At 43.7% G+C, this 26,934-nt stretch overlaps 1 protein-coding gene across 1 annotated transcript; it reads left to right on the top strand.

Moving 5' to 3' along the window:
• Nucleotides 1-3,841: 3,841 nt before the first annotated feature.
• LOC117507100 (EEF1A lysine methyltransferase 3-like) lies at nucleotides 3,842-26,237 on the top strand. Its single transcript, XM_034166868.1, has 3 exons — nucleotides 3,842-4,043; nucleotides 4,177-4,288; nucleotides 25,034-26,237. The coding sequence occupies exons 1-3, from the start codon at nucleotides 3,882-3,884 to the stop codon at nucleotides 25,429-25,431; spliced, it is 672 nt and encodes a 223-aa protein (XP_034022759.1). The 5' UTR covers nucleotides 3,842-3,881; the 3' UTR covers nucleotides 25,432-26,237.
• The last annotated feature ends 697 nt before the right edge of the window (nucleotides 26,238-26,934 follow it).

The raw sequence follows: 26,934 nt of genomic DNA, 5'->3' as shown, positions 1-26,934 counted from the left end.
GGGACGATACGGAAAATGCAAATTATAAAGACAAAGTGATTTTTACATTTACTTTGACTTTTATTTCATTGCAGACTGTATGCACCAAAGATATCTTATATTTTGTCAGGTCAGCTTCATTTAATTTTGTTGTTATACAGTAAAACTCGCACATAATGGATTTGGGTGGACCAGCGAATTTTGCCCATTACAGTCTTAATCAGTTATATGTATAAAACGGGCAAAATCCGTTATATGTATGTAACGGATTAGTTGCAGCCAGGAGGCGCCGAACGATCTACAGGGAATCCCCAGCACCAATTAGGCTTACATATTTCCTTGATTAAATGCCAGACCTCAAATCGGGGCCTGCCTCATTTAATGACCAGTACCTTAAAAATCCTCAGGCCTGATTTATGCTTCTCTAGCTTTGTAACTCTGTGGCCATGCAATGATGTCAACGTGCGCGTGACCCTTTTAAAGTTCTGTGTCGTGTCTTTATGTAATTTTCCGTGGGAACAGCAGCTTTTTCTGGATTAATTTGTCCCTCCATGAGCTCCACTTCTTTATACAATTATCAACCTCCAAACCAACGATTCTGTACATACAATTTCCTCCATAAATTGTGGGTCATTTGAGCATCTTTTTCTGACTCTGTGTTATGAAGTTGGTCATATTTGCTTACTTTTCTGCCCAACGTGTTTGATCCTTGATCGAAATGTAATCAGCGTGCGCACTGTAAAACATAAAAATATGAGTGGAGAGGAAGGAGTGAAAATGTAAAATTGACGAATCACAGCCTTTTAAGGTGTCAGTCATTTAGCAGGTGCACATCACTGAGAGGGTGAGCAGCCAAGCAGGGGCCTCTGATCTAAAGTGGTTTGGTTTGTCACACCCAGGGACATGTGTGAAACTTAACACCATATTACAGTGCAGGCAAGCAGAAATTTAATGATCACTGGCCGTGAATTATGCCCTGCCTCGTTTAGGTTCCGGGTCTGAGCATGGTTTGAAAAAAAATAAAATAATGGTTGGTCTTTTAATCAAGGAAATATGGTACCCACTTTCTTCAAATCAGCAAGTGTCAGTGTTGAACTTCGTTTCATACTTCTGTTACTGGGCAAGTCCAGATTACCGTGTTCAGTACATGTGAGGGGTTTTTAATAGAAATACAACACGATGGAGCGGGACGTTTTGTCCGATGTGAGTGAAAGTCTGTTATTCAAAATCAGATATATACGGCATTTATTACATGGAAAAACCATACAAAAGCACTGAGATGTTTGCTTTTGTCTGGTGAGTGTGAATATCAGGTTTATACAATGACAGTTTAGGCAAGTTTTACTGTAGATCCATTCATGCATTTAAGGCCTGCAAGGCATTTTAGAAAAAGTTGGGACCCTAAAGCATTTACCATTTTTAATGTTGTTATTCCTACTCACAACATTTAAAAATGTTTTGATCTTGAGGACACCAATAGATGAGGTGTTTCAGGTGTTATTTTCTCTCATTATTCCTACAAACACATCTTAAGGTGGGATCATTGTTGTTGCATTTTTTTATTTCAAAATTCTTCACACATTCTCTACTGGGGACCGTTTAGGCCTGCAGGCAGGCCACACAGCTGTAAAAATGGAGACTGGCCTTAACTCCATCTTGTAGTACTTGAAGGTTTCCCAAACTAATCTCTTGCCCATGTGGTTATATCACCTATTGATGAATGACTGTTCTTAATGCAATGCTGTCTGAGGGATCGGACATCACTGGTGTTCATCTTAGGCCCGCACTCTTGGCCTTTATGCACTGAATTTCCTCCAGATTTGTTGAATTGTGTAATGATTTTATGCACTGTAGAGGGAGAAATATGAAAATCCCTTTCAATCTTTCCTTGAGGACCATTGTTTTTAAACATCTCAATTTTCTCACACATTTGTTAATAACTGGAGATCCACTGCCCATCTTTGCTCCTCAGACATCCTTTGTTGGATCCTGCTTTTGTACCAAATCATGACAATCACCTGTTGAGGTCACTCATTAGAAATAATATTTAATTATTCTTTTTTTTTTCTTTTTTTTTTACTGCATTATTTACCTTAAATTGCCCAGTTCAAACTGTCTTTAGAATGTGTTGCATGCCTGGAATGGATGTATAATATCACATGAAATGCAGTTGCCCACACAAAACATGAAATATTTTGGGTTCATACTGTCTGCAGTAAAATAGAAGTTAAAGTAAATGTGACAGTAATTGGGGGGGGGGGGGGGGGGGGGGTGATTGTATTTTCTATACTGTCTTAACTTTTTCTGATTTGGGGTTGTAGGTCCTGTTTGGAATTCTATATATGTTCTACAAAGAGTGATGAGCTGACATGAAGAGCTTTATTTGACACATCTGTACTAGACCTTTATACCCGCATTAAATCATTTGTCATTGATGTGAAATTGCGTGTTACAAATGTTTGTTTTTTTGTTTTGTTTTGTATTTTTAATAAACATGGGACATGATGTTTGTGTGTTTTTGAGTCACTCAGTTAAAACTGATGAAATGGTTTGCACCACCAGATGGCAAAGAATGTTTTAAGGGGAAAAAAACGCTGTACAAAAACCATCAAATTTTGGTGATATAAAAATTTGTGGTATTATTACTGTGTAATAATTTAGTTTTTTTTTAACACAAAAGTTATACAAGTCATATAAAGATAAAATCGAAAAGTTATACAAGTCACTTTTAAAAAGCATAAGCCACTTTTACCTCTGGATCACAGTTCTGAAATATAAGTTGTATATTATAATACATTTATAAATATATCAAATGTTGGACCAAGCTTTAGAAGTACAATTTTTAAGGTGGCAAAATGACAGTTTTTATGTGGTCTGTAGTTTCTAAGAAATTAAGGTTTTTAATTTCATGTATTTATTGAAGCGCTGTGATTGGTCCTGAAAATTGCTGGTTGTTGTAGCCCACAGACACACCACTGTTGCCAACTCCTCAGCAGTGTTGCCACAGTTATTTTGAAAAGTTACTTTATACTATTTACTCTATACAATTACTTCATTCGCAGCTTTATGCAGTTACTTTATAGCAGCTGCTGACAACTTGTAACTAATAAGGTGACTGGTAATCTCACTTGGTTACTCTCAAGATTGCATAATCAGCAAAGTAACTAATAATTACTGTTCTGAGTGCTCAATCTTAAAAATATGTTAGATTACTAGTTACATTCAGCAGCTGCGAACAACTTGTCGGCTGCAAATGAAGTAACTGTAAAAAGTAACTTTTTAATTTAACTGTGGCACTGCTCCTCAGCAAAGAAAGTTGCTATTGGCTGTCCTAAAAGTTGCTAGAAGAGGTGATTCATGCACTGTCTTTCCAGAAATTACTTTTGTGATGTGGCGGCTGGTTTCAGTGTAGAAAGGTTCCCTGTTCAAACCCCACCCCTGCCACATTTCTCCATGCAATGTGGAGCTGCGTCAGGAATGGCATCTGGCGTAAAACTTGTGCCAAATCAGTATGCAGATCCACCAACTGAAAACAATGGAGCAGCCGAAGGGACTTAGCACTTCACCTCCTGAGTTTCACCAGCTACGCCCGCGCCCCCTGTTGACAGCAGTTAGTAGTACAGGTGGATATGGAACATTTGTTTCCAATAATGTGGCCGCTGTCAGATTCAGGAGTGGGAAAAAATAATATATGATATGAGTGAACAAAACTGAGATTATTTATGATTAGCTCTTGAGGGGGCAATAATTGTCCTCCCTACTTTTGACATGGTTCCGACAAGGCATTCACCGGACAGCTAAATGTTCCTTCTTTTAGGACTTTTGGCGGAACGTCACCAGTTTTAATAGGGAAACGGGTTGATCCACAACACCAGTTGCGGTTCGGTAACAGCCGTTTGGTCATGTCGGGTACCGCGGAGGAAGACAGCCCGTTTCCCGCTGATCATCAGCTGTTTGCCGAAACGTTTTCTCTGAACAGTGTTTATAAATTAAGCGGCCAGGAGCTGAAAATAAAGCAGGTGTACGGGAACAACCTCGGCGTGGCGGCGTCTGTCTGGGAAGCTGTAAGACCCACCACCCCGATGATGCTGTTTAAAGGTTATAGTGCCACTGGGTTGGAGTTTTTAAGCTTCACACTTGAATATATATATATTTTTTTTTTGGGTGGGGGGGTTGTTTTTGTTTTGTTTTTTCCAGGCGTTGCAGCTGTGCTGTTATTTAGAGGCGGAGGCCGTGGAGCTGAGAGGACAGCGGGTCATCGAACTGGGAGCTGGAACTGGTGTTGTTGGGATTTTAGCAGCTCGTCAGGGTGTGTGTTCTTATGATATGAGTCTCAGCTGTGTCCTTCTCTAAGATACAGTCAAGTCCACAAATATCTGCACATCGAAAAACTGCATATCAGACATGGAAGGAAACAGTACAGACTCTCATCCTTGAATTATTTACACCCAAAATGGAGGAAAAGTGTGGAAACTTCAGCACTTTGTGGTGCAGAGGTTGCATATATTTGATTTCGGTCCTGCTGGGACTGTAACTTAAAGTGGAGTGAATGAGGGTCAGCCAAGGCCACACTGGTTTGATTTTTGAGAGAGAGAGGAAAAAACGGTATATAGGCCAAAGTCAAAATTTTGACCCAGTTTTTATTTATGTAAAATAGCTATTCCAAGGAATTTGTTAAAGATACACCTATGTTTACGAGGAAACACTAATATGAAGTTATAATAAGCCTTTCTGTTGGCCACATCATCTTTGACATTGGCTGACCATGAAAGGTCAAATCAATTAAGAATTGTGATTTAGATGAATTGGTTAATTTTTATTTTTTTCTTTATTTCAGGCACTTGTCCCATAAAAAACAGTAATAAATGGTAAATGGACTGCATTTATATAGCACTTTTCCATCTGCATCAGACGCTCAAAGCGTTTTACACATCAATGCCTCACATTCACCCTGATGTGAGGCTACTGCCATGCAAGGCGCCCACTACACTCTGGGAGCAACTAGGAGATTAAGGACCTTGCCCAAGGGCCCTTAGTGATTTTCCGGTCAGGTTGGGATTTGAACCGAGGATCCTCTGGTTTCAAGCCCAACGCTTAACCACAAGACCATTACTTCCACCAGTAAAAGAATAAAAACTGCTTGTAGGGGAAGCCTGGGCACAGTGGATCAGAAATGTTTTGTGGCAGCAAACACATTATGCATAGGTTTAGGCCAGTCTATTGTGGATTTAATACGGCAAGTTATTGTTTATTAGGCTGTTATTTATTTCTCCCCAAGTGTAATTTACAGGTGTTTAAAATTGATTTTAAAATTTTTGATTCACTGTGCCCCGAACACTAATTCATGGGGCACAGTGAATCAACTTAGAATATAATGAAAAAACACGATTAGAAAGATTTCTGCAAAATTAATAAATACATGCTGATGCATATACAAACTATAATCCAGCAAACCATGGGCCTGTATTACGAAGCGGGGTTACTGGCTTATCAGGGTAACTTCGGGAGTAAGTTGATGACGTGTGGAGTAACTTCCCGGTTAACCCGTACTACGAAAGGTGGATAGGTTTTGATCGAGGTATGCTGCCATGGCAACTTATGCTGTGTGCCAAACCTGCTCCGAGCAGGTTATGTTCTAGGTTAGCGTGAGGTTTACGCTTAACCACACCCTTTATAAGTACCGCCCATCCACTGTCAATCACTCCGAAGACAATGCCGGGCTACCTGGATGATCCGTGTGATACTGGGGCACAAATTGTGAGGGGCTCTCTTTGCAGGGTGAGGGTTTTTAAAGACCACCAGAATCCGCTGACATATCCGGACGATATTCTCTATGAAAGATATAGATTCTCAGCCGAGGGAATTCGTTATCTTTGTCAGCTGATCGGGCCAGATGTCTGTAACATCACCCATCGTAGCAATGCCCTGACGATCGAGCAGATAATGTGCCTTGCGCTTAGCTATTTTGCCAGTGGACAATTCATGTATTCCATCGGTGATGCTGAACATCTGAGCAAGAATACTGTATGTCATATGATTCGCAAGGTAGTACTTGCTCTATCTAAACTGTTGGATGCATTTGTCGTTTTCCCTGGCCATTTATCCGCAATGCAAATCAAAGAAGGGTTTTATGCAATCGCGGGTAAGTACTAATATCAAAATAGGTCCAATGCATGTCCATTAATGAGGTGAAGTGGGGCCTATCAATAACAATTTCTCCTAGGTTTCCCAAGGGTAATAGGAGCCATTGATTGCACGCAAATCCCAATCAGTGCACCCCTGGGAGAGCACAAGGGCGATTATGTCAATCACAAATCCATTCACAGTATCAATGTGCAGGTATAGCCATACTATTCAGCCTATCTCATATACCCATTATCGTGTAGTCCACTCTAAGCTCACCTTCACTTATGTCAGCCACATAAGGGTTGCTTTGGTTTGGTTGATCTTCCTACATATTCTAATATGCAATTACTTTAATTACATATTTCACATTCGTTTTCTCCCCACATGGGGCTGTCCTGTTGGATAACCTTCATGCCAAAGTGATATATATGTAAGTATGTTAACAGAATGACGATTAATGGCTGTAAATCCTTAGATGACATGTGATCACCAGTACATGGTGACCAGCCTGGATGCAAGGTGGCCAGGTGCAGTCCACGACTCCCGCATTTTTAGGGAGTCCATCCTATCTGCAGGATTTGAAGAGGGTAAGGCAATTAGCATCCCAAAGTTGTTGTGGGACATAAACTTGCATGTGACATTTTCCATTTCATTCCAAGGGCATTTTCATGGTCTGCTGCTGGGGGACCGTGGATACCCGTGTCTGAGGCATCTGCAAACGCCCTATCCGGACCCACAAACAAGGGCGCACAGACATTTTAATGCCGCTCACAGCATCACAAGGGCCAGGATTGAAATGACGTTTAGCATCCTGAAGGCACGGTTCTCCTGTTTGAAGGGCCTTCGTGTAAAGCCAGACATGGCCTGTCAGGTCATAAGTGCGTGTGTGGTGCTCCACAATATTGCCACAATTCGTAAAGAAAGAGTCCCAAATGTCCCTCCCATGCCCCCAGACATTGTTGACCCCATGACCCTTGACCAACCCACAGGACGTGCAGTGAGAGAGGCAATCACAAACCAATTTTTCACTCATTAAAAGTAAAAACACCCACACAATGAAAACACATTCAAGATGTTTTATTATGGCCTCTCCCTTTCCTGTAAATCAGAAGGGATCGATGAATGGTGGTACACACATTGATGAATCACTGGTGAATGTAGACTTACTGTAGCCTATTGTCTGCTCCTGCCTATATAATCAATTACTGTAAGTAAGACAGTATGTAGGCATACAGTGTGACCATGAGGAATCAAACACAGAGCACATGTACCCTTTCAGTTCGTGCTGTCCGAGAGGAGGTTGCCACAGGAGGGGAAGAAGGCTGCTGCAACTCTTCCTGACAAATAAGAATCACTCAATTCACAGATGCAACACTGCAGTGTAATAAGTCATCTTCCTATATTATTCAGTGTAGAGTATAAGTGATGAACCAACCTGGCTGTGCATGTCTGTACCGGCAGTTAGGGTGTCCTCATCCACATCCTCACCTGAGTCCTCACCCACCTCCTCCTGAAATAAACATGTGCACTTGTGAGGCTGCACCTACATCATTCACACTTAATTCAGCTCCATTCTTATACTACCTGCGCCTGAGGATCACTGGAGGTGCTAGGTTGTGGTGGCTGGAGGAGCTCCACATTCTCCCCCTCAACTGTACAACACAAATGAACCTGAATATCATGAGATCACCATTTCACTGTAAAACTTGGATGTCATATTACCATGCACATAAAGGCTGCTTTCCCCAGCACCAGGATGGGACTGCATGCCTCCCTCAACCCCCTCCATAATCGGCCTGCCACTGTTGTTGGCTATTGCCAACTCCTCAGCTGGTGTGAAAGATTCAGGTGCCTTCCCTCCACCAGTACCCTTCACAGACACCTTTTTCTTATTAGCTGTAAAAGAAATAGGCAATCAAGTGGAGACTCGGAACATCTTTCATGATAATTCGTGATTAATACATGTTAATACGAGGTCTGTCAATAAAGTAACGGTCCTTTTTATTTTTTTAAAAAACTATATGGATTTCATTCATATGTTTTTACGTCAGACATGCTTGAACCCTCGTGCGCATGCGTGAGTTTTTCCACGCCTGTCGGTGACGTCATTCACCTGTGAGCACGCCTTGGGAAGGAGTGGTCCCGCCCCCTCGTCGGATTTTCATTGTCTGGAAATGGCGGAATGAAAAGGACTTTTTTTCCATCAGAATTTTTTCAGAAGCTGTTAGAGACTGGCACCTGGAAACCATTCGAAAAATTTATCTAGCTTTCGGTGAAAATTTACGGGCTTCACAGAGAATAAGGTCTGTTAGTACAGCTTTAAGGACCCCTTTAAGGACGGTCGGCGCGCCACGCTCCGAGCTGCGACGACTCGGCACAAGCCACCGGACCATTTCTAAACGGATGGCTCTGTGGATACGAGACCATCGTGTGCTCTTTCTCTGGTTATCACAAGAGCTGGACATCAGCCATTTTCTGGCAGATTTCACTTTTAACAAGAGATTTTGTCATGGAAAGCCACGCAGAGGCTTCGCGCGTCACGACCGATTCGCTTTGGAAGCGAGACAAAGGAACACCTCCGTTTCAGCGTGTCAGAGGACAAGTTTGGACATGTCCAGCTCTCCACAATTTCACTGATACTTACTGGACTGGTAAGCATTGAAAGCTGACATAGACATGTCCAAACCGAAACGGAGGTGTTCCTTTGTCTCGCTTCCAAAGCGAATCGGTCGTGACGCATGAAGCCTCCGCGTGGCTTTCCATGACAAAATCTCTTGTTAAAAGTGAAATCTGCCGGAAAATCGCTGATGTCCAGCTCTTGTGATAACCAGAGAAAGAGCACATGATGGTCTCATATCCACAGAGCCAATAGTTTAGAAATGGTCCGGTGGCTTGTGCCGCGTCGTCGCAGCTCGGAGCGCGGCGCGCCGAGCGTCCTTAAAGGGGTCCTTGAAGCTGTAGTAACAGTCCTTATTCTCTGTGAAGCCCGTAAAATTTTCACCGAAAGTCAGATACATTTTTCGAATGGTTTCCAGGTGCCAGTTTCTAACAGCTTCTGAAAAAATTCTGATGGAAAAAAAGTCCTTTTCATTCCGCCATTTCCAGACAATGAAAATCCGAAGAGGGGGCGGGACCACTACTTCCCAAGGCATGCTCACAGGCGAATGACGTCACCGACAGGCGTGGAAAAACTCAAGCATGCGCACGAGGGTTCAAGCATGTCTGACGTAAAAACATATGAATGAAATCCATATAGTTTTTGAAAAAAATAAAAAGGACCGTTACTTTATTGACAGTCCTCGTACAAGCTGTGACTATAAACCTACCGTTCTGAAGGATGTTTTTATATTTCATCTTCACCTGCTGCCAGGTGCGTTTGGCACTGCTATTGCATCTGAAATATCAACAGGATTCGGACTAGCAATCATGCAGTCAAGGTAGCCTATTTAGGAGACATTATATTAACCTAACACCTATTAGGCCTATGCCCACTTCTGAATCGTGTTGCATCTGGGCGTAATTAATGTAAGAAGGTCATTTTTTTTTACACATAATAGACATTCCACAGGTTACTCATCTGTAACAGATTTGGGGAATAATTGAATTGTACTTACGCATTTACCCGATCTGCAATACATTGCCAACAAGCCTGTCTTGCTTTATTGGCAGACAATGTGTTTGATTTCCCCCTTAACGTTGATTTAAATTGCTCGTAGCTCCGCATTATGGTCGTGCATTCTTCTTCGGTGAAGTACGGTGACCGCGCCATCATTGCAAAATGGTGACGTGCGCTGCAACCCGCCCCTTTTATGTGAACGCACACAAACTCCAATTAGGTTAACACAGGTTCAACAAATCAACATCTTAATCAGCATTGTAGTACCGATTAACACCACTTGAGGGAACCAGTTTTTGTGAACCCCGGTTTACGAGGTTGACCCTGGGTTACATCTGAGTAAGTTAACCCCGCTTCGTAGTACATGCCCCAGCTCTGTAATGTGTGAGTGTCTGATATAGTGATATAAGTCCTTTAGAAACTATTATAAACAGTCATAAGTTCTATTCAAACATGAAACAGTTGTTTATATACACAAATTATAGAAATAATTCATGGAAAAATAAATGTATAAGCTTCAACAGGTAATATTTGTCATCATTTTCTAGACTGATTCAGTGTGCCCTGATTCACTGTGTCCCAGGTGCATGTGATACACGAGTCATGTTATCAAATAGCTTGTAGCCTGGAGAAGACATAACACATGCTCATCAGTTAGATGGGGTAGTCTTCTAACTAATAACATTTTTTTCAGCCACCTTTCCTCTGTTGTGAGAAATAAATATAAAGACACTGACATCCACAAACGTTTGATAGGAAAAAAACTGACTTCACTTGTCACTTAGTTTTACCCTTAATATATCAAAAAACAAAACACTAATTTATAAGGAGGATGTCTTTCTGCATAAAAATATGGCATAACTGCTGCAAATATATATATAGTTTGCAGATATAGCTACTGATTCACTGTGCCCCGTGATTCACCGTGCCCCGGATTCCCCTACATATATACAAACAGACTAAACATGATTTAAATACATTTCTAAAATAGGCATTTCTATAGTGACAGTCAGATTTTAAGAAACAATGTATGAGGGCATTATGGCTGTGGCCCATCAGTTTTCTATTTACTCACTAGATGGAGGAGCGGGTAAGCCACTCATTCGCTGGCTGTTGCCAGAGTGCCGCCATCTTGGTTAGCATTTAATAACCAGACATACGAGGTCTATTAGAAAAGTATCTGACCTTTTTATTTTTTTCAAAAACCATATGGATTTGAATCACGTGTGATTGCATCAGCCAAGCTTGAACCTTCGTGCACATGCGTGAGTTTTTTCACGCCTGTCGGTTGCATCATTCGCCTGTGAGCAGGCTTTGTGTGAGCAGTGGTCCACCCCTCTTGTTGTTTTTTTTTATTGCGAATAAATGTCTGAACAATTTGGAGCTTTGCTGCATCAATTTTTTCCAGAAACTGTGAGAGACCTCCAGGTGAACACCGTTCGGAAAATTAATATGGCTTTCAGGGACGATTTTATGGGGATTACACAGATTAAGGAGTGATCCAGTCGGTTTAAAGACCGCCCACAACTGCTGAGAGCATGCTGCGCTCCGAGCGCCGATCGACAGGCTCAAACCCCGCTGAAACAACCAGATCATTTCCAACGTGAAGGCTTTGTTGATCCGGGACGTCGTCTGACTTTCACAAAAAGGCAGAAGGCGTGGACATCAGCACTTTTTCAGCACATTCCACTGTTACAGGAGTTTTTTTATGGAAAGAAAAGCGGAGGGACACGCCACGGAGACGTTCATTACGCGGCACAAAACCACCTCCGTGTTGGTCTCTCAGAACAGCTTTCAGGTGGATTTCAGATGGCTGTCGGTTGCTTTTCAGTCGTGTGATTATCCGAGAAATTGAGCATGAGCTGGATATGCTCCAACATGTCCTGTGAGGCTTCATCACAGCGTTGCTTTGCGCCATGCGGCTCCACCGCGATGCACGGAACTCCGCTCCTCTTTCCATGACAAAAACTCCTGTAACAGTGGAATGTGCCATTCATTTCTAAACTGGACGCTGTCTTGATCTGGTATGTCGTCTGACTAGCACAGGAATTGTGAAAAGACGTGGACATCAGCACTTTTTCGGCACATTGAGACAGACGTGCGGAGCAGTTCCGCGCGTCGCGGTGGAGCCGCATGGCGCAAAGCAATGCCGTGATGAAGCCTCACTGGACATGTTGGGGCATGTCCAGCTCATGCTCAATTTCTCGGATAATCACATGACTGAAAAGCAACCAACAGCCATCTGAAATCCACCTGAAAGCCGTCCTGTGAGACCAACATGGAGGTGGTTTTGTGCCGCATAATGAACAGCTCCGTGGCGCGTCCCTCCGCTTTTCTTTCCATGAAAAAAACTCCTGTAACAGTGGAGTGTGCCGAAAAAGTGCTGATGTCCACGCCTTCTGCCTTTTTGTGAAAGTCAGACGACGTGTTGTGAAAGTGTAGTGACACAGACCCACAACAGGGGGCGCAAATGAACGGCCAATAGATGAGCCAAAAAGTAACAATTTAATGTTGTGAAATGTGCACAACGAATATACAGACAATCTCAGAATATGATTACAGTCAATCCACAAAGGTGATGTGTGGGCAGCCTCGAGGATAGAAGACGTCTGTCCTGAGAAGAGCCGGAACCACACGATCTCCGCCGCCACAGAACCTGGTGAATACCGGAGCCGCCAAGTCCCGAATTCCCAGGTGATCACCGTCCCCGACTGTCGGATCTGGTACTGCTGGCGAGAACAAAGACAGTCAAGTGTGGGTGTGTGTGTACACCCAGTAACAACAACGGTGGGAATGCCACCTCCACCTCTCACTCAATATGTTGCAGAGTACCGCAGTGATTCCTCAGGGGAAAAGAGTGCCGTCCTGCACTCACTCAGCCTCCACAGAAAGAGGGACCGGTACTCCTGCAAACACTCACAATATACAGATACAGAAAACACAAATGGCTGAGGATATTACCTCCAATGAAGTATGATATCTCGGCAACGAGGTGGAGATGACGTCTGGTCTTTATGGAGTGAGATGATGTTGAGTAGATGGGTGACAGCTGTCAAGAGATAATGAGTGACAGCTGTCACCCCCGGCTGTGTTCGTGGCGGCAGCACCCTCTCGTGCCTGAAGCCCGCACTTCAGGCAGGGCGCCCACTGGTGGTGGGCCAGCAGTACCTCGTCTCCTGGCGGCCCACACACAAAAGGACCCCCCCCTCAACGGGTGCCTCCTGGCGCCCGACCAGGCTTGTTCGGGTGACGGTGGTAGAAGTCGGCCAGGAGGGCCGGATCCAGGATGAAGCTCCTCTTCAGCCAGGAGCGTTCTTCGGGTCCATACCCCTCCCAGTCCACCAAGTACTGGAACCCCCGGCCCATCCGACGGACGTCCAGGAGCCGGCGCACCATCCAAGCCGGCTCCCAGTCGATGATCCGAGCAGGAGGCGGTGCCGGTCCGGGAGCACAGAGGGGTGAGGTGTGGTGAGGCTTGATTCGTGAAACGTGAAAAACCGGATGGATCCGCAGTGAAGCCGGGAGTTGGAGCTTCACTGCGGCAGGACTGAGGACTTTGAGGATCTTGAATGGTCCGATATATCTGTCCTGTAGTTTCGGGGAGTCCACCTGGAGGGGGATGTCCTTTGTGGAAAGCCACACCTCCTGCCCGGGCTGGTAAGCAGGGGCCGGGGATCGCCGGCGGTCTGCATGGGTCTTCGCCCTCGTCCGGGCCTTCAACAAGGCAGAACGGGTGGAGCGCCACACCCGACGGCACTTCCGCAGGTGGGCCTGGACCGAGGGCACACCGACCTCTCCCTCCACAACGGGAAACAATGGGGGCTGATACCCCAAACACACCTCAAATGGGGAGAGGCCGGTGGCAGAGGACACCTGGCTGTTATGCGCATACTCGATCCAGGCCAGATGTTTACTCCAGGCTGTCGGGTGTGCGGATGTTACACAGCGTAGAGCTTGCTCCAACTCCTGATTGGCCCGTTCTGCCTGTCCATTGGTCTGCGGATGATACCCGGACGAGAGGCTCACAGTAGCCCCCAGTTCCCGGCAGAAGCTCCTCCAGACGTGTGAGGAGAACTGGGGACCACGATCTGAGACGATGTCGGTGGGTATCCCATGCAGACGGACGACGTGGTGGACCAGGAGGTCTGCTGTCTCCTGGGCTGTTGGGAGCTTCGGGAGGGCCATGAAGTGGGCCGCCTTGGAGAATCGGTCCACTATCGTGAAGATGGTGGTGTTGCCCTGGGACGGCGGGAGGCCCGTGACGAAATCCAGGCCGATGTGGGACCAGGGGCGATGAGGCACAGGTAATGGCTGGAGAAGTCCTTGGGACCTTTTATGGTCTGCCTTGCCCCTGGCACAGGTGGTGCAGGCCTGGATGTACTCCCGGACGTCGGCCTCCATAGACGCCCACCAGAAGCGCTGCCGGACAACTGCCACGGTTCTTCGCACCCCTGGATGACAGGAGAGCTTGGAACCGTGACAGAAGTCCAAGACTGGAGCTCTAGCCTCTGGTGGGACGTACAACCGGTTATTCGGACCTGTTCCTGGGTCCGGGCTCCGTGCCAGGGCCTCCCGGACGATCTTCTCCACGTCCCAGGTGAGGGTGGCCACAATAGTGGACTCCGGCAGGATGGGCTCCGGTGGATCCGACAGTGCAGTTTTGACCTCCTCTTCGTGTACCCGGGACAAGGCATCCAACCTCTGGTTCTTGGTCCCGGGGCGATAGGTGATCCGGAAGTCAAAACGCCCGAAGAACAGTGACCAGCGGGCTTGCCTGGGGTTCAGCCGCTTGGCGGTCCTGATATACTCCAGGTTCCGATGGTCAGTGAAAACCGTGAACGGCACAGACGCTCCCTCCAACAGGTGTCTCCACTCCTCAAGAGCCTCTTTCACCGCAAGGAGTTCTCGATTGCCGACGTCATAGTTCCGTTCAGCCGGGGACAACCTGCGTGAAAAGTAGGCACACGGGTGAAGAACCTTATCGGTCTCTCCGCTCTGGGACAGCACAGCTCCTATCCCTGAGTCAGAGGCGTCCACGTCAACCACAAACTGGCGGCTAGGGTCGGGCTGCACCAAAACTGGCGCAGTAGAGAACCGTCGTTTCAACTCCTTGAACGCGGCTTCGCACCGATCCGACCAGGTGAAGGGGACTTTTGGAGAGGTCAGGGCTGTCAGGGGGCTAACTACCTGACTGTAGCCCTTAATGAACCTCCTATAGAAATTAGCGAAGCCGAGGAACTGTTGCAGCTTCCTACAGCTTGTTGGTTGGGGCCAATCTCTCACCGCCGCAACCTTGGCCGGATCAGGGGCGACGGAGTTAGAGGAGATGATAAACCCCAGGAAGGACAAAGACGTGCGGTGAAACTCGCACTTCTCGCCCTTCACAAACAGTCGGTTCTCTAACAACCGCTGCAGGACCTGACGTACATGCTGGACATGGGTCTCAGGATCCGGAGAAAAGATGAGAATATCGTCCAGATATACGAAGACGAATCGGTGCAGGAAGTCCCACAAGACGTCGTTAACCAAGGCTTGGAACGTCGCGGGGGTGTTGGTGAGGCCGAACGGCATGACCAGGTACTCAAAGTGACCTAACGGGGTGTTAAATGCCGTCTTCCATTCGTCTCCCTTCCGGATCCGAACCAGGTGATACGCATTTCTAAGATCCAGCTTAGTAAAGATTTTGGCTCCATGCAGGGGGGTGAACACGGAATCCAACAATGGCAACGGGTATCGATTGTGAACTGTAATGTCATTCAGCCCCCTGTAATCAATGCATGGACGGAGTCCGCCATCTTTCTTGCCCACAAAAAAGAAACCTGCCCCCATCGGGGAGGTGGAGTTCCGGATCAGCCCGGCAGCTAATGAGTCCCGGATGTAGGTCTCCATTGATTCGCGCTCAGGTCGTGAGAGGTTGTACAGCCTGCTGGACGGGAACTCAACGCCTGGAACCAAATCAATGGCACAATTGTACGGACGGTGCGGGGGAAGGGTGAGTGCCAGATCCTTGCTGAAGACGTCAGCAAGATCGTGGTACTCAACCGGCACTGCCGTCAGATTGGGAGGGACTTTGACCTCCTCCTTAGCCTGTAAACCGGGAGGAACCGAGGATCCTAAACACACCCGATGGCAGGTTTCGCTCCACTGAACCACCACCCCAGACGGCCAATCAATCTGGGGATTGTGCTTCAACATCCATGGGAAGCCCAAAATCACGCGGGAGGTAGAAGGAGTTACAAAAAACTCAATCTCCTCCCGATGGTTTCCAGACACCACCAGAGTTACTGGTTGTGTCTTGTGTGTGATTAAAGGGAGGAGGGTGCCATCTAGTGCCCGAACCTGCAATGGCGAAGGAAGCACCACCAGAGGGAGCCCTACCTCCCTTGCCCATCTGCTGTCTAGCAGATTCCCTTCTGACCCCGTGTCCACCAGTGCTGGGGCTTGAAGGGTTAAATCCCCGCTCAGGATTGTAACTGGGAGTCGTGTGGCAATCTGTGTGTGTCTCACGTGAATGTTTTGACCCCCCCTTAGCCCAGTCTCTGAGGGCGGTTGTTGTTGTGGCCGTTTGGGGCAGTTTTTCTGTGTGTGCTCTTTTGAGCTGCAGAGAAAACACTCCCCGCGGATCAGCCTGCTCATTTTGGCCCTGTGCGTTTCCCTAACAACGTCAGCAGGGGGAGCTGTTGCCCCACAGAGCGCTGCGGCTGTGGAGCGTGGGGAGGGTGGCCCCTTTTCGAAACCGGAAGGGAGAGGGGCGGCGCGTATCTGGCCACGTCCTTCGCCTCGCTCCCGACGGCGTTCCTCCAACCGATTGTCTAACCGTATAACGAGATCGATAAGCCCATCTAAATCCCGCGGTTCCTCCTTAGCAACCAAATGCTCCTTCAGGACTAACGACAGTCCGTTTATGAAGGCGGCGCGGAGCGCAACATCATTCCAGCCGGACCTCGCAGCCGCGATGCGGAAGTCGACTGCAAATTCGGCTGCACATCGGCGCCCCTGTCGCATTGACAGCAGCATTGTTGAAGCGGTCTCTCCTCTGTTAGGGTGATCAAACACTGTTCTGAACTCCCTCACAAACCCAGTGTATGCTGATAACAACCGTGAGTTCTGTTCCCAGAGCGCCGTAGCCCAGGCGCGTGCCCTACCCCGAAGCAGAGCAATCACATAAGCTATTTTACTAGCATCTGACGCGTACATGACGGGACGTTGTGCGAAGACGAGCGAACACTGCATGAGAAAGTCCGCGCACGTCTCCACACAACCTCCGTACGGCTCAGGAGGGCTTATGTATGCTTCAGGGGATGGTGGGAGGGGTTGTTGAACCACCACTGGAACGTTCATATCCTGCACAGGGTCGGCAGGAGGAGGAGCTGCAGCAGCGCCCTGAGCGCTCGCCGCCATCTGCGCGGAGAGAGCCTCCACCCTGCGGTTCAGGAGGATGTTTTGCTCGGTCATTTGATCCAGCCGAGCCGTAAAGGCAGTGAGAATATGCTGTAGCTCACCAATCACGCCTCCTGCAGACGCCTGCGCTCCCTGCTGTCCCATTGGTCGTTCAACAGCCGGGTGACGCCCCTCGGAGTCCATGACGCTGGCCGAGATATCCTGTTGTGAAAGTGTAGTGACACGGACCCACAACAGGGGGCGCAAATGAACGGCCAATAGATGAGCCAAAAAGTAACAATTTAATGTTGTGAAATGTGCACAACGAATATACAGACAATCTCAGAATATGATTACAGTCAATCCACAAAGGTGACGTGTGGGCAGGCTCGAGGATAGAAGACGTCTGTCCTGAGAAGAGCCGGAACCACACGATCTCCGCCGCCACAGAACCTGGTGAATACTGGAGCCGCCAAGTCCCGAATTCCCAGGTGATCACCGTCCCCGACTGTCGGATCTGGTACTGCTGGCGAGAACAAAGACAGTCAAGTGTGGGTGTGTGTACACCCAGTAACAACAACGGTGGGAATGCCACCTCCACCTCTCACTCAATATGTTGCAGAGTACCGCAGTGATTCCTCAGGGGAAAAGAGTGCCGTCCTGCACTCACTCAGCCTCCACAGAAAGAGGGACCGGTACTCCTGCAAACACTCACAATATACAGATATAGAAAACACAAATGGCTGAGGATATTACCTCCAATGAAGTATGATATCTCGGCAACGAGGTGGAGATGACGTCTGGTCTTTATGGAGTGAGATGATGTTGAGTAGATGGGTGACAGCTGTCAAGAGATAATGAGTGACAGCTGTCACCCCCGGCTGTGTTCATGGCGGCAGCGCCCTCTCGTGCCTGAAGCCCGCACTTCAGGCAGGGCGCCCACTGGTGGTGGGCCAGCAGTACCTCCTCTTCTGGCGGCCCACACACAACACGACGTCCCGGATCAACAAAGCCTTCACTTTGGAAAATCCGACGAGAGGGGTGGACCAGTGCTCACACAAAGCCTGCTCACAGGCGAATGACGCAACCGACAGGCGTGAAAAAACTCACGCATGCGCACGAAGGTTCAAGCTTGGCTGATGCAGTCACACGTGATTCAAATCCATATGGTTTTTGAAAAAAAATAAAAAGGTCGGATACTTTTCTCACAGACCTCGTAAATAGAAATCAGTGGACATGATCAATGTTTTTAAGAGAGTTTCAGGATAAATCTGCATTTTCTGTGCTATTACTATGCTGTTACATTTATTCAAACTCAGTCCCACATTTGTACAGCCACTATTTGTCAAACCAAATACAGAAGAGGATCAGACTATGTATATAATAGATTTGAATGAATTTGTTAGTTCCAGTCCAGAAAGAAAATAATACTGAGTTTGTCAAACACACAATGTCTGCCAAAACACAAGATTCTAGTCTGATCCTTAATTAATTTCATTATGAAGTTAAAGATGGGAAATAATCATGGGTGAAAGTAAGAGCTTCACACGCTCGCATCATATTAAAGATATTAATATTAAAGACTGCTCTTAACCCACCTGCAACGCTGCTTTTATGGAGCGCTTCTCTGTGAAAATATCAGATTAATAAAATGAAACAGCCACGCCAACCAGGATGAAATTAAGATTATTCAGTCATTTCTGGACCAAGTTGAAAGAAATCTGAAAATACAACAGGGTGCTGGAGTATATCATGAAATTAATCTCATTTGTGTATATTCTTATATTAGTAGAATATACAATGTCAAAGTGGCCGTCATGTCACCCACCAAACTGAGAGAAAAAGCATTTCCATTCTTTGAATTTGCTCTCACAGAATATCTCAGGATGGAAAACCTGATGTGAACAAAAAACCAGAGGCTAATTAAAAAGGGATAAATTGAGACTTAATGAAAATTTTAATTGACTCACTAAACGAATGGTGAGATATTTATCATGACAAAGAATTCAGGCAGTAAAACTTAAGTCACTACTTTACAGAATACAGCCCAACACAAAAAATCATTTTCTAACCTTTATTAAGCAATTTTAGTCATTTCCCCACATCATTAATATTACATATAATGCACACTTAAGAAAGCTCACTCCACAATGTATTATTATTTATTTTTTATTTATAATCCCAATTCCAGTGAAGTTGGGACATTGTGTAAAATGTAAATAAAAACAATACAGTGATTTGCAAATCCTCTTCAACCTGTATTCAATTGAATACACCACAAAGACAAGATATTTAATGTTCAGACTGATAAACTTTATTGTTTTTGTGCAAATATTTGCTCATTTTGAAATGGATGCCTGCAACACATTTCAAAAAAGCTGGGACAGTGGTACAACACTCAATAAGCATTTGGGAACATGAGGACACTAATTGTGAGTGTCATGATTGGGTTTAAAAGCATCCCCAAAAGGCTCAGCCATTCACAAGCAAAGATGGGACAAGGATCACCACTTTGTGAACAACTACGCAAAAAAAAAAAAAATAGTCCAACAGTTTAAGAACAATGTTTCTCAATGTTCAATTGCAAGGAATTTATGGATTCCATCATCTACAGTCCATAATATAATCAGAACATTCAGAGAATCTGGAGAACTTTCTACACATAAGCAGCAAGGCCGAAAACCAACATTGAATGCCCGTGGCCTTCGATCCCTCAGGCAGCACTGCATTAAAAACCGACATCACTGTTTAAAGGATCTTACCAGGTGGGCTCAGGAACACTTCAGAAAACCATTATCAGTTAACACAGTTTGTCGCTACATTGACAAGTGCAAGTTAAAACTCTACCACGCAAAGCGAAAGCCATACATCAACAACATCCAGAAATGCCGCCGGCTTCTCTGGGCCTGAGCTCATTTGAAATGGACAGACGCAAAGTGGAAAAGTGTGCTGTGGTCTGATGAGTCCACATTTCAAATTGGTTTTGGAAATCATGGACGTCGTGTCCTCTGGACAAAAGAGGAAAAAGACCATCCAGATTGTTACCAGCACAAAGTTCAAAAGCCAGCATCTGTGATGGTATGGGGGTGTGTTAGTGCCCATGGCATGGGCAACTTACACATCTGTGATGGCACCATCAATGCTGAAAGGTTTACATCTTGGAGCATACATATAAACATATTGTTATTGTTAAGTCTCAATCATTCTATACCGATCCCAGACCCTCTGTTTATAATGTGACTTGAATTCATGAATGTTTTGGCATTGCTTGAGTCTGACGTCCAAACCATTTCATAACTTTGCTCCACATACAGACACACAGAAAATTTTCCGAGTGGTTCTAACTTTTAATAATGTGAATTTGGCAAAACCTCTAAGATTATGAACACACTCTTTAACTGAGAAGAACTTTAGAATGTTACTTGGCAGTGACTTGTTAAATACCTTAAATAGAATCTGTAATGTAGAATATTTTACAAGATCATGAAATTTAAGCAATTTTGATTGCATAAAAAGATTATTGCTATGTTCTAAAAATCCAACTTTATGTATGATCCTTATTGCTCGTTTTTGTAGTATAAATAGTGGTTGTGTTGAACATTGATAGTTGTTACCCCACACTTCAACACAATATGTTAAGTATGGGAGAACTAAGGAACAGTATAATGTACGGAGTGCATTATGATCAAGAAATTGCTTTACCTTATTCATAATAGAGAGGCTTTTTGAAATTTTCATTTTTATGTGTCTGATGTGGGCTTTCCATGTTAATTTACTGTCTATTATTACTCCTAAAAATTTGTTTTCAGCTGAGTTTTCAATTTGGACACTGTCTATGCATATTTGTAATTTAGATTTAACCTTATAATTACCAAATATCATTGCTTTTGTTTTATTTAAATTTAATGATAATTTGTTACTGTCCATCCATTTTTTTATTTTACTTAGTTCGTCATTTACAGTATTTATAAGTTCATTATAATTGTCACTACTGTAGAATATATTTGTATCATCAGCGAATAATATTAGTTTCAGTGATCTAGATGCATTAAAAATGTCATTAATATACATATTAAACAATTTGGGACCCAACACTGCCCCCTGGGGGACACCACAAGCAATGCCAAGACATTCAGATTTGTAATTTCCCATTTCCACGTATTGGACCCTATCAGTAAGATAACTTTTTATCCAATTTCCTGCAACTCCTCTGATACCATAATTCTCTAATTTGTTGATTAAAATTGAATGGTTAATTGTATCAAATGCTTTTTTAAGATCAATGAATATTCCAACAGCATATCTTTTTCTGTCCAATGCATTAGTAATTTCTTCTATTGCCTCAATAACAGCCATTGAAGTGGTTCTTTTCTTTCTAAAGCCATATTGACCTTCGTTTATTAACTGATATTTTTCTATGAATTTTTCCAAACGAGAGTCAAACAATTTTTCTAGGATTTTTGAAAACTGTGGGAGTAAAGAAATTGGTCTATAATTGGTAAAAATATGTTTGTTGTCATTTTTGTACAGTGGTATAACTTTTGCAATTTTCATTTTTTCCGGAACACATCCAGTTTGGAATGACAAATTACAGATATAGGTCAGAGGTTTTGAAATGTTGTTGATGACTTTTTTGACTAATACCATGTCTATATCGTGACAGTCTGTAGACAGTTTGTTTCTGCATTTATTAACAATGTCTTTTATTTCCTGTTCATTTGTTGCTGAAAGAAAAATTGAATTTATGTTTCTTTTTATAGTTTCATTAGACTGCTGAATTCCTGGATTTGGGATTTCAGCTGCCAAATCAGGGCCAACATGTACAAAAAATTTATTAAAACCATTCACTATATTATTCATGTTGTAATCATGAACATTTTTATCAATAAAATAATCTGGATATCTTGTATTGGAAGATCCTGGTTTAATTAGGTTGTTCAAAATGTTCCAAGTTTCTTTGATGTTTTTATTTTTTTGTAGAATTTCATCATAGTACAACTTTTTACTTATTCGGATGACATCTGTTAATTTGTTTTTATATACTTTATATCTTATTTCAGCTTCTTTTGTTTTTGAATTAATAAATTTTTATAAAGGCTGTTTTTTTTTTTTTTTGCAGGCTTTTAATATTCCTTTAGTTAGCCAAGGACATTTATTGTATCTTTTATTTTTATAGTATTCTTTAAGGGGACAATGTTTTTTATACAACATGCAGAAAATATCTATAAAATTGCTATATGCACCATCTACATCTGACTCACTGTAGACTGTACTCCAGTCTTGTGTACTTAAACTGCTGTTGAAGGCATTCATTGTTTCTTCTGTTCTTATTCGTTTATGGACTACTTCTCTGTCATGATTAGTTTTTTTAAAGTCACAGTCATAAACAATAAAAACAGGTAAGTGATCAGTGATATCACATATGAACAGGCCACTTATAACTTGATTTTCAATAATATTCGTAAAGATATTATCGATTATTGTGGCACTGTGAGATGTTATTCTACTTGGTTTTGTAATTGCTGGATAAAGGGACATACTATACATTGTGTCAGAAAAAGCATCTATTGATTTCAGTTTTTCAGGATTCAAAAGATCTATATTAAAATCCCCACAGACAAATATATTTTTAGTACTTATTTCCGAGAACATTTTTTCCATTTGTTCATTAAAAATGTCAATACTTGAACCAGGTGACCGATATACACAACTTACAATAATATTTTTTCTCTTTTTGTTGTCTATTTCGACTGTCAGACATTCCATTACTCCATCTATTGTTACTGACATACTTTCTACAACCGTAAACTGAATTGTTTTATGAATATATAATGCAACACCACCTCCTGTTTTGTATTTCCTGTTTACATAATGCAACTCATAATCATCTAAATCAAAATCAATACCTTTTTCCTTTTGTAACCAGGATTCTGATATGGCAATAATACTAAATGGTGATATAAACTGTTGCAAATATTCCTTTATAGAGTTAAAATTAGTGTACAAACTTCGGCTGTTGAAATGTATGATTGACAATTTGTCGTCCGAAGTCGTAACATTTGTATACTGGTCTTGTGTATAGTAATCACAGTTCATATTTATTGAAACAAGAAGGTTGTTGACTGGGTCAGTTTCATTTTCCTGATCTTGTGTGTTGTGCTCAGTATATTTAAATGTTTCCAGTTCCTTTTGTTTAAATTGTAAGATTCTCTGTAACAAATCTGTATCTTTGTTATTCTTTGGTGTGAATATGTTTGTTGTAATGTTCATGGTGGTGTATAGAGTCTCACATTGTTACCTTTATCTTTCAGTTATATTTGTCAAGCTCTTCTATATTTCTCACCACCATAACTTTTGCTTCTTCTGGTGTACCATTCAGTTTGATGAGAATCCTACAATTTGTTACCCACGTTTGCTGAATTCTTTGCTGTTTCTTTAGGTTTCTTGCTTTCTTGGCTATATCGGCATTCTTTTTGGTTAAGTGATCATTCATGAATACATTTGTTCCTTTTAGTTTGAATCTTTGCTTCAAGAGTGCCCTTTTGTTTCTTCTGTTGGCAAATCTTACGATGACGGTTGGCCTCTCTCCGGTTTGTCTCAGAGTGTGACACGCCTCAATGTGCTCCAGGTCCAACTCTATCCCTCTACTCTGGAGGTAGGATGCCACCTGTTGCTCCACAGAGAGCGTCTCCTGCTCACTGGGCTCCTCACCACCACCAACAACCGCACGCGCGTACGAGCGCGGCTTAATTTGGATTCCTGAGATGACCACATCGTTCATACGAGAATGTTGCTCCAGTTCCTCCACTCGCTGCTCCAGCTATGTGATGCGCCGGTTTTTCTCCTCATTCTGGAGGCGCAGCTGTTTAACCTCCTCCAAAAGTTCCAAGAGCTGTGTCTGCTGCGTTTTGACAGCAGACACATCCTCAGCCAGGGAGTCAAGTGACTCTTTCAAGTCTCCGTAGTTCAATTTGGACGGCATCTTGTTAATAACTCCACCCTTACTTCAAAACAATTCCTCTTGTATTTCCTCACAGGTTTGGCATCCTGCTCAGTCCTGTCTCTGCCGGGGTTTTTATGGCTGTTAGTGCGCTTCAGTCACTTTTCCCAGCCGGTATTAACTTTGGACACTTGACTTGGCTAACTAGCGTGTAGCCCCGTTAGCTCACAGTTAACCTCGGCTCCACTCCTTCCTCCTTCCTCCGGGCTTCTTCTCAAACTGCCTCTACAAAGAAGCTGCGACTCTGCTTAGAAACTGGTCCTCTGCTTAGAAGACTGGTCCCATCTGTGTTGCGTGGCATCGACCAACTTCTGGCACCAAACAAAATGCAAATCGAAGCCGTCTTCACGCTAAATGCTGGTAACATGGAAGCAAACGTAGTACTACACACTCCTGAACAGGCGGTGGCAGCAATCACCACTCAATCAATTATCAAGCGCAAAATACAACAACGGAGACCCCGGACTGTTGAACAACTGAAGTCATACATCAAGCAAGAATGGGAAAGAATTCCACCTACAAAGTTTGAACAATTAGTGTCCTCAGTTCCCAAACGCTTATTGAGTGTTGTTAGAAGCAAAGGTGATGTTACACAGTGGTAAACATACCACTGTCCCAGCTTTTTTGAAACCTGTTGCAGGCATCTATTTCAAAATGAGCAAATATTTGCACAAAAACAATAAAGTTTATCAGTTTGAACATTAGATATCTTGTCTTTGTGGTGTATTCAATTGAATATAGGTTGAAGAGGATTTACAAATCATTGTATTATGTTTTTATTTACATTTTACACAACGTCCCAACTTCATTGGAATTGGGGTTGTATTAAATGTGTCCAGTATCTATCAGCCTCATATTTTAATTTAGTTTCACTGTTGACACACAGAAATATTTTTTTTTAATTAATAGAGTTTCCCATCTTCTCCTGTTAGGGGCTGTTGTGACATTGAGGGACCTTCCTGTGGCTCTACCACAACTTGAGGATAACATCTCTGCTAACATGCCCCGTGCTGGTTGGCCTTCTGTCCCTCCCACTGTCCTCCCACTCTCCTGGGGTGAGAACCACACCAGCTTCGATTCTGACTGGGATCTGGTGCTTTGCGCGGATGTAGTCTACCTCCCATACACATACCCACTGTTAATAGCAACACTAAGTCATTTGTGCAAGAACGGTGCTGTGGCATATCTCTCATCAAAGATGCGAAAAGAGCACAGAACTGTAGAGTTCTTTGAAGAGTGGTTGCCAAGCAGATTTAAAGTGGAGCTTGTGCACTATGACAGCAAACAGAACATTAACATCTACAGAGCATCTCATCAGAGAGACCAGTAGTCTGTGCTGTATCACACGTGTTATATCACTCATCATTCTGCACCATATACATTTTAATGCTTCCTTCTTTGTTAAACTCTGTGGTCACTACAAAGTACCAGCAGTTTCAGAGAAAAAGTGTTTGGTTTCTTAATAAAAGGATGCCTCCTCATGTCAGGCAACCTCAACTACCTGCCGCGGAGGATTAAGGGCACTATTTTAATGGTGGATGCAAAAAGGACTGGCACACAGAGTTTAACATCTGCGTTGCGAACTCACGATTGCCGGCATGGGATGCAGGTGCTCTAACCAGGATGCCAAAACCCATGGGCCCTGGAGTCTGTGGCCAGAGCGTCTCTTAGTGCTGAAGACTGAAGCTTACTGACCACCACATGTACAGCGACTCCTGCTGACCTCCGTCACACTCACCGCCCTAAACCTCACTCCCATCTGGGTGACGGCACCAATTGAATCTCTGTGTTGTGTATGTTGTTCTGTACTCCTTCGCTTCACCTCATGACAACCATATGCACAATGACTCCTGCTGGCTTCCATCACAAGAGCACAAGTCCATTTTGGGCTTGACAGAGTGCACATTGCTCTTTAAATACAGGGTCTGCAAAAGGGTTGGTTTTACGTGTGCAGTATTCATGAATGCGAACATGATACCAGTCCATCAGAGTGGCACCTGTGCTTCTCTTAGACTGCACAAGATGCACAGCACTGTGGTGTCAAGGACGTAGATGAAAGTGGAATGATTTCTGGCTCGTTAATGCATGACCTGTAGCCTGTCAGAGTGAACAGCGGCCACCAAAGCTCCCTGAGGTGAAGCACAAAGGTTGAGGGTTTTTTTATATTCCATTTTGTTGTTTTCAGTTCACTTTTCTCATGTAATTTCTGCATCTAATATTGCCTGCATCAAAGAGAAAGAAACAGTGAGTAAGCTGTATTGTAAAACAAGAGTTTTTCTTGTCTCTCCTCCTGCTTTTTTTTTTTTTTTTGGCCTTTCTCTTCCACCTAGTGACCAAAGGTGAAGACTAGATGTCTTTGATATGACTGTCTTCAGAGGGTTATGTGTTATCATTAGCACCTGCAGTGAAATACATTTTTAAAATTTCAATTCAATATATTTATATAGCACCAAATCATGTCACCACAAAGCGTTTCACATGGGTGAAGTTTAGATTTTATCATCCAACCACATTTGTTTTATTTGTTGATTAATTAATTGCAAATTAGGTTTGTAGCTTGACAAAAATATACACTTGTGGTCCACTCATCGGCATGAATGGAAATTTTGGGTTTTTAATGATTTCTTTGAACTGTTAACTTAAAAAAAAAAGAAGAATTAGGTGCACAAGTTTGAATTTATTTTGGATCTTCTCTAATCCACACAGGGTCAAAATTATACATACAGGCTCAAATATACATACACCCACACTAATATTTGCTTAAATGTCGCTTAGCAAGTTGCACTTCGACCAGGTGCTTTTGATAGCCATTAGCAAGGTTCTAGCATAATTC

This window comes from Thalassophryne amazonica, chromosome 3 (genome assembly GCF_902500255.1).
Source record: "Thalassophryne amazonica chromosome 3, fThaAma1.1, whole genome shotgun sequence".
Classification (NCBI taxonomy): domain Eukaryota; kingdom Metazoa; phylum Chordata; class Actinopteri; order Batrachoidiformes; family Batrachoididae; genus Thalassophryne; species Thalassophryne amazonica.
Note: the sequence above shows the minus strand (reverse complement) of the source record. Positions and strands in the feature narration are given on the sequence as shown.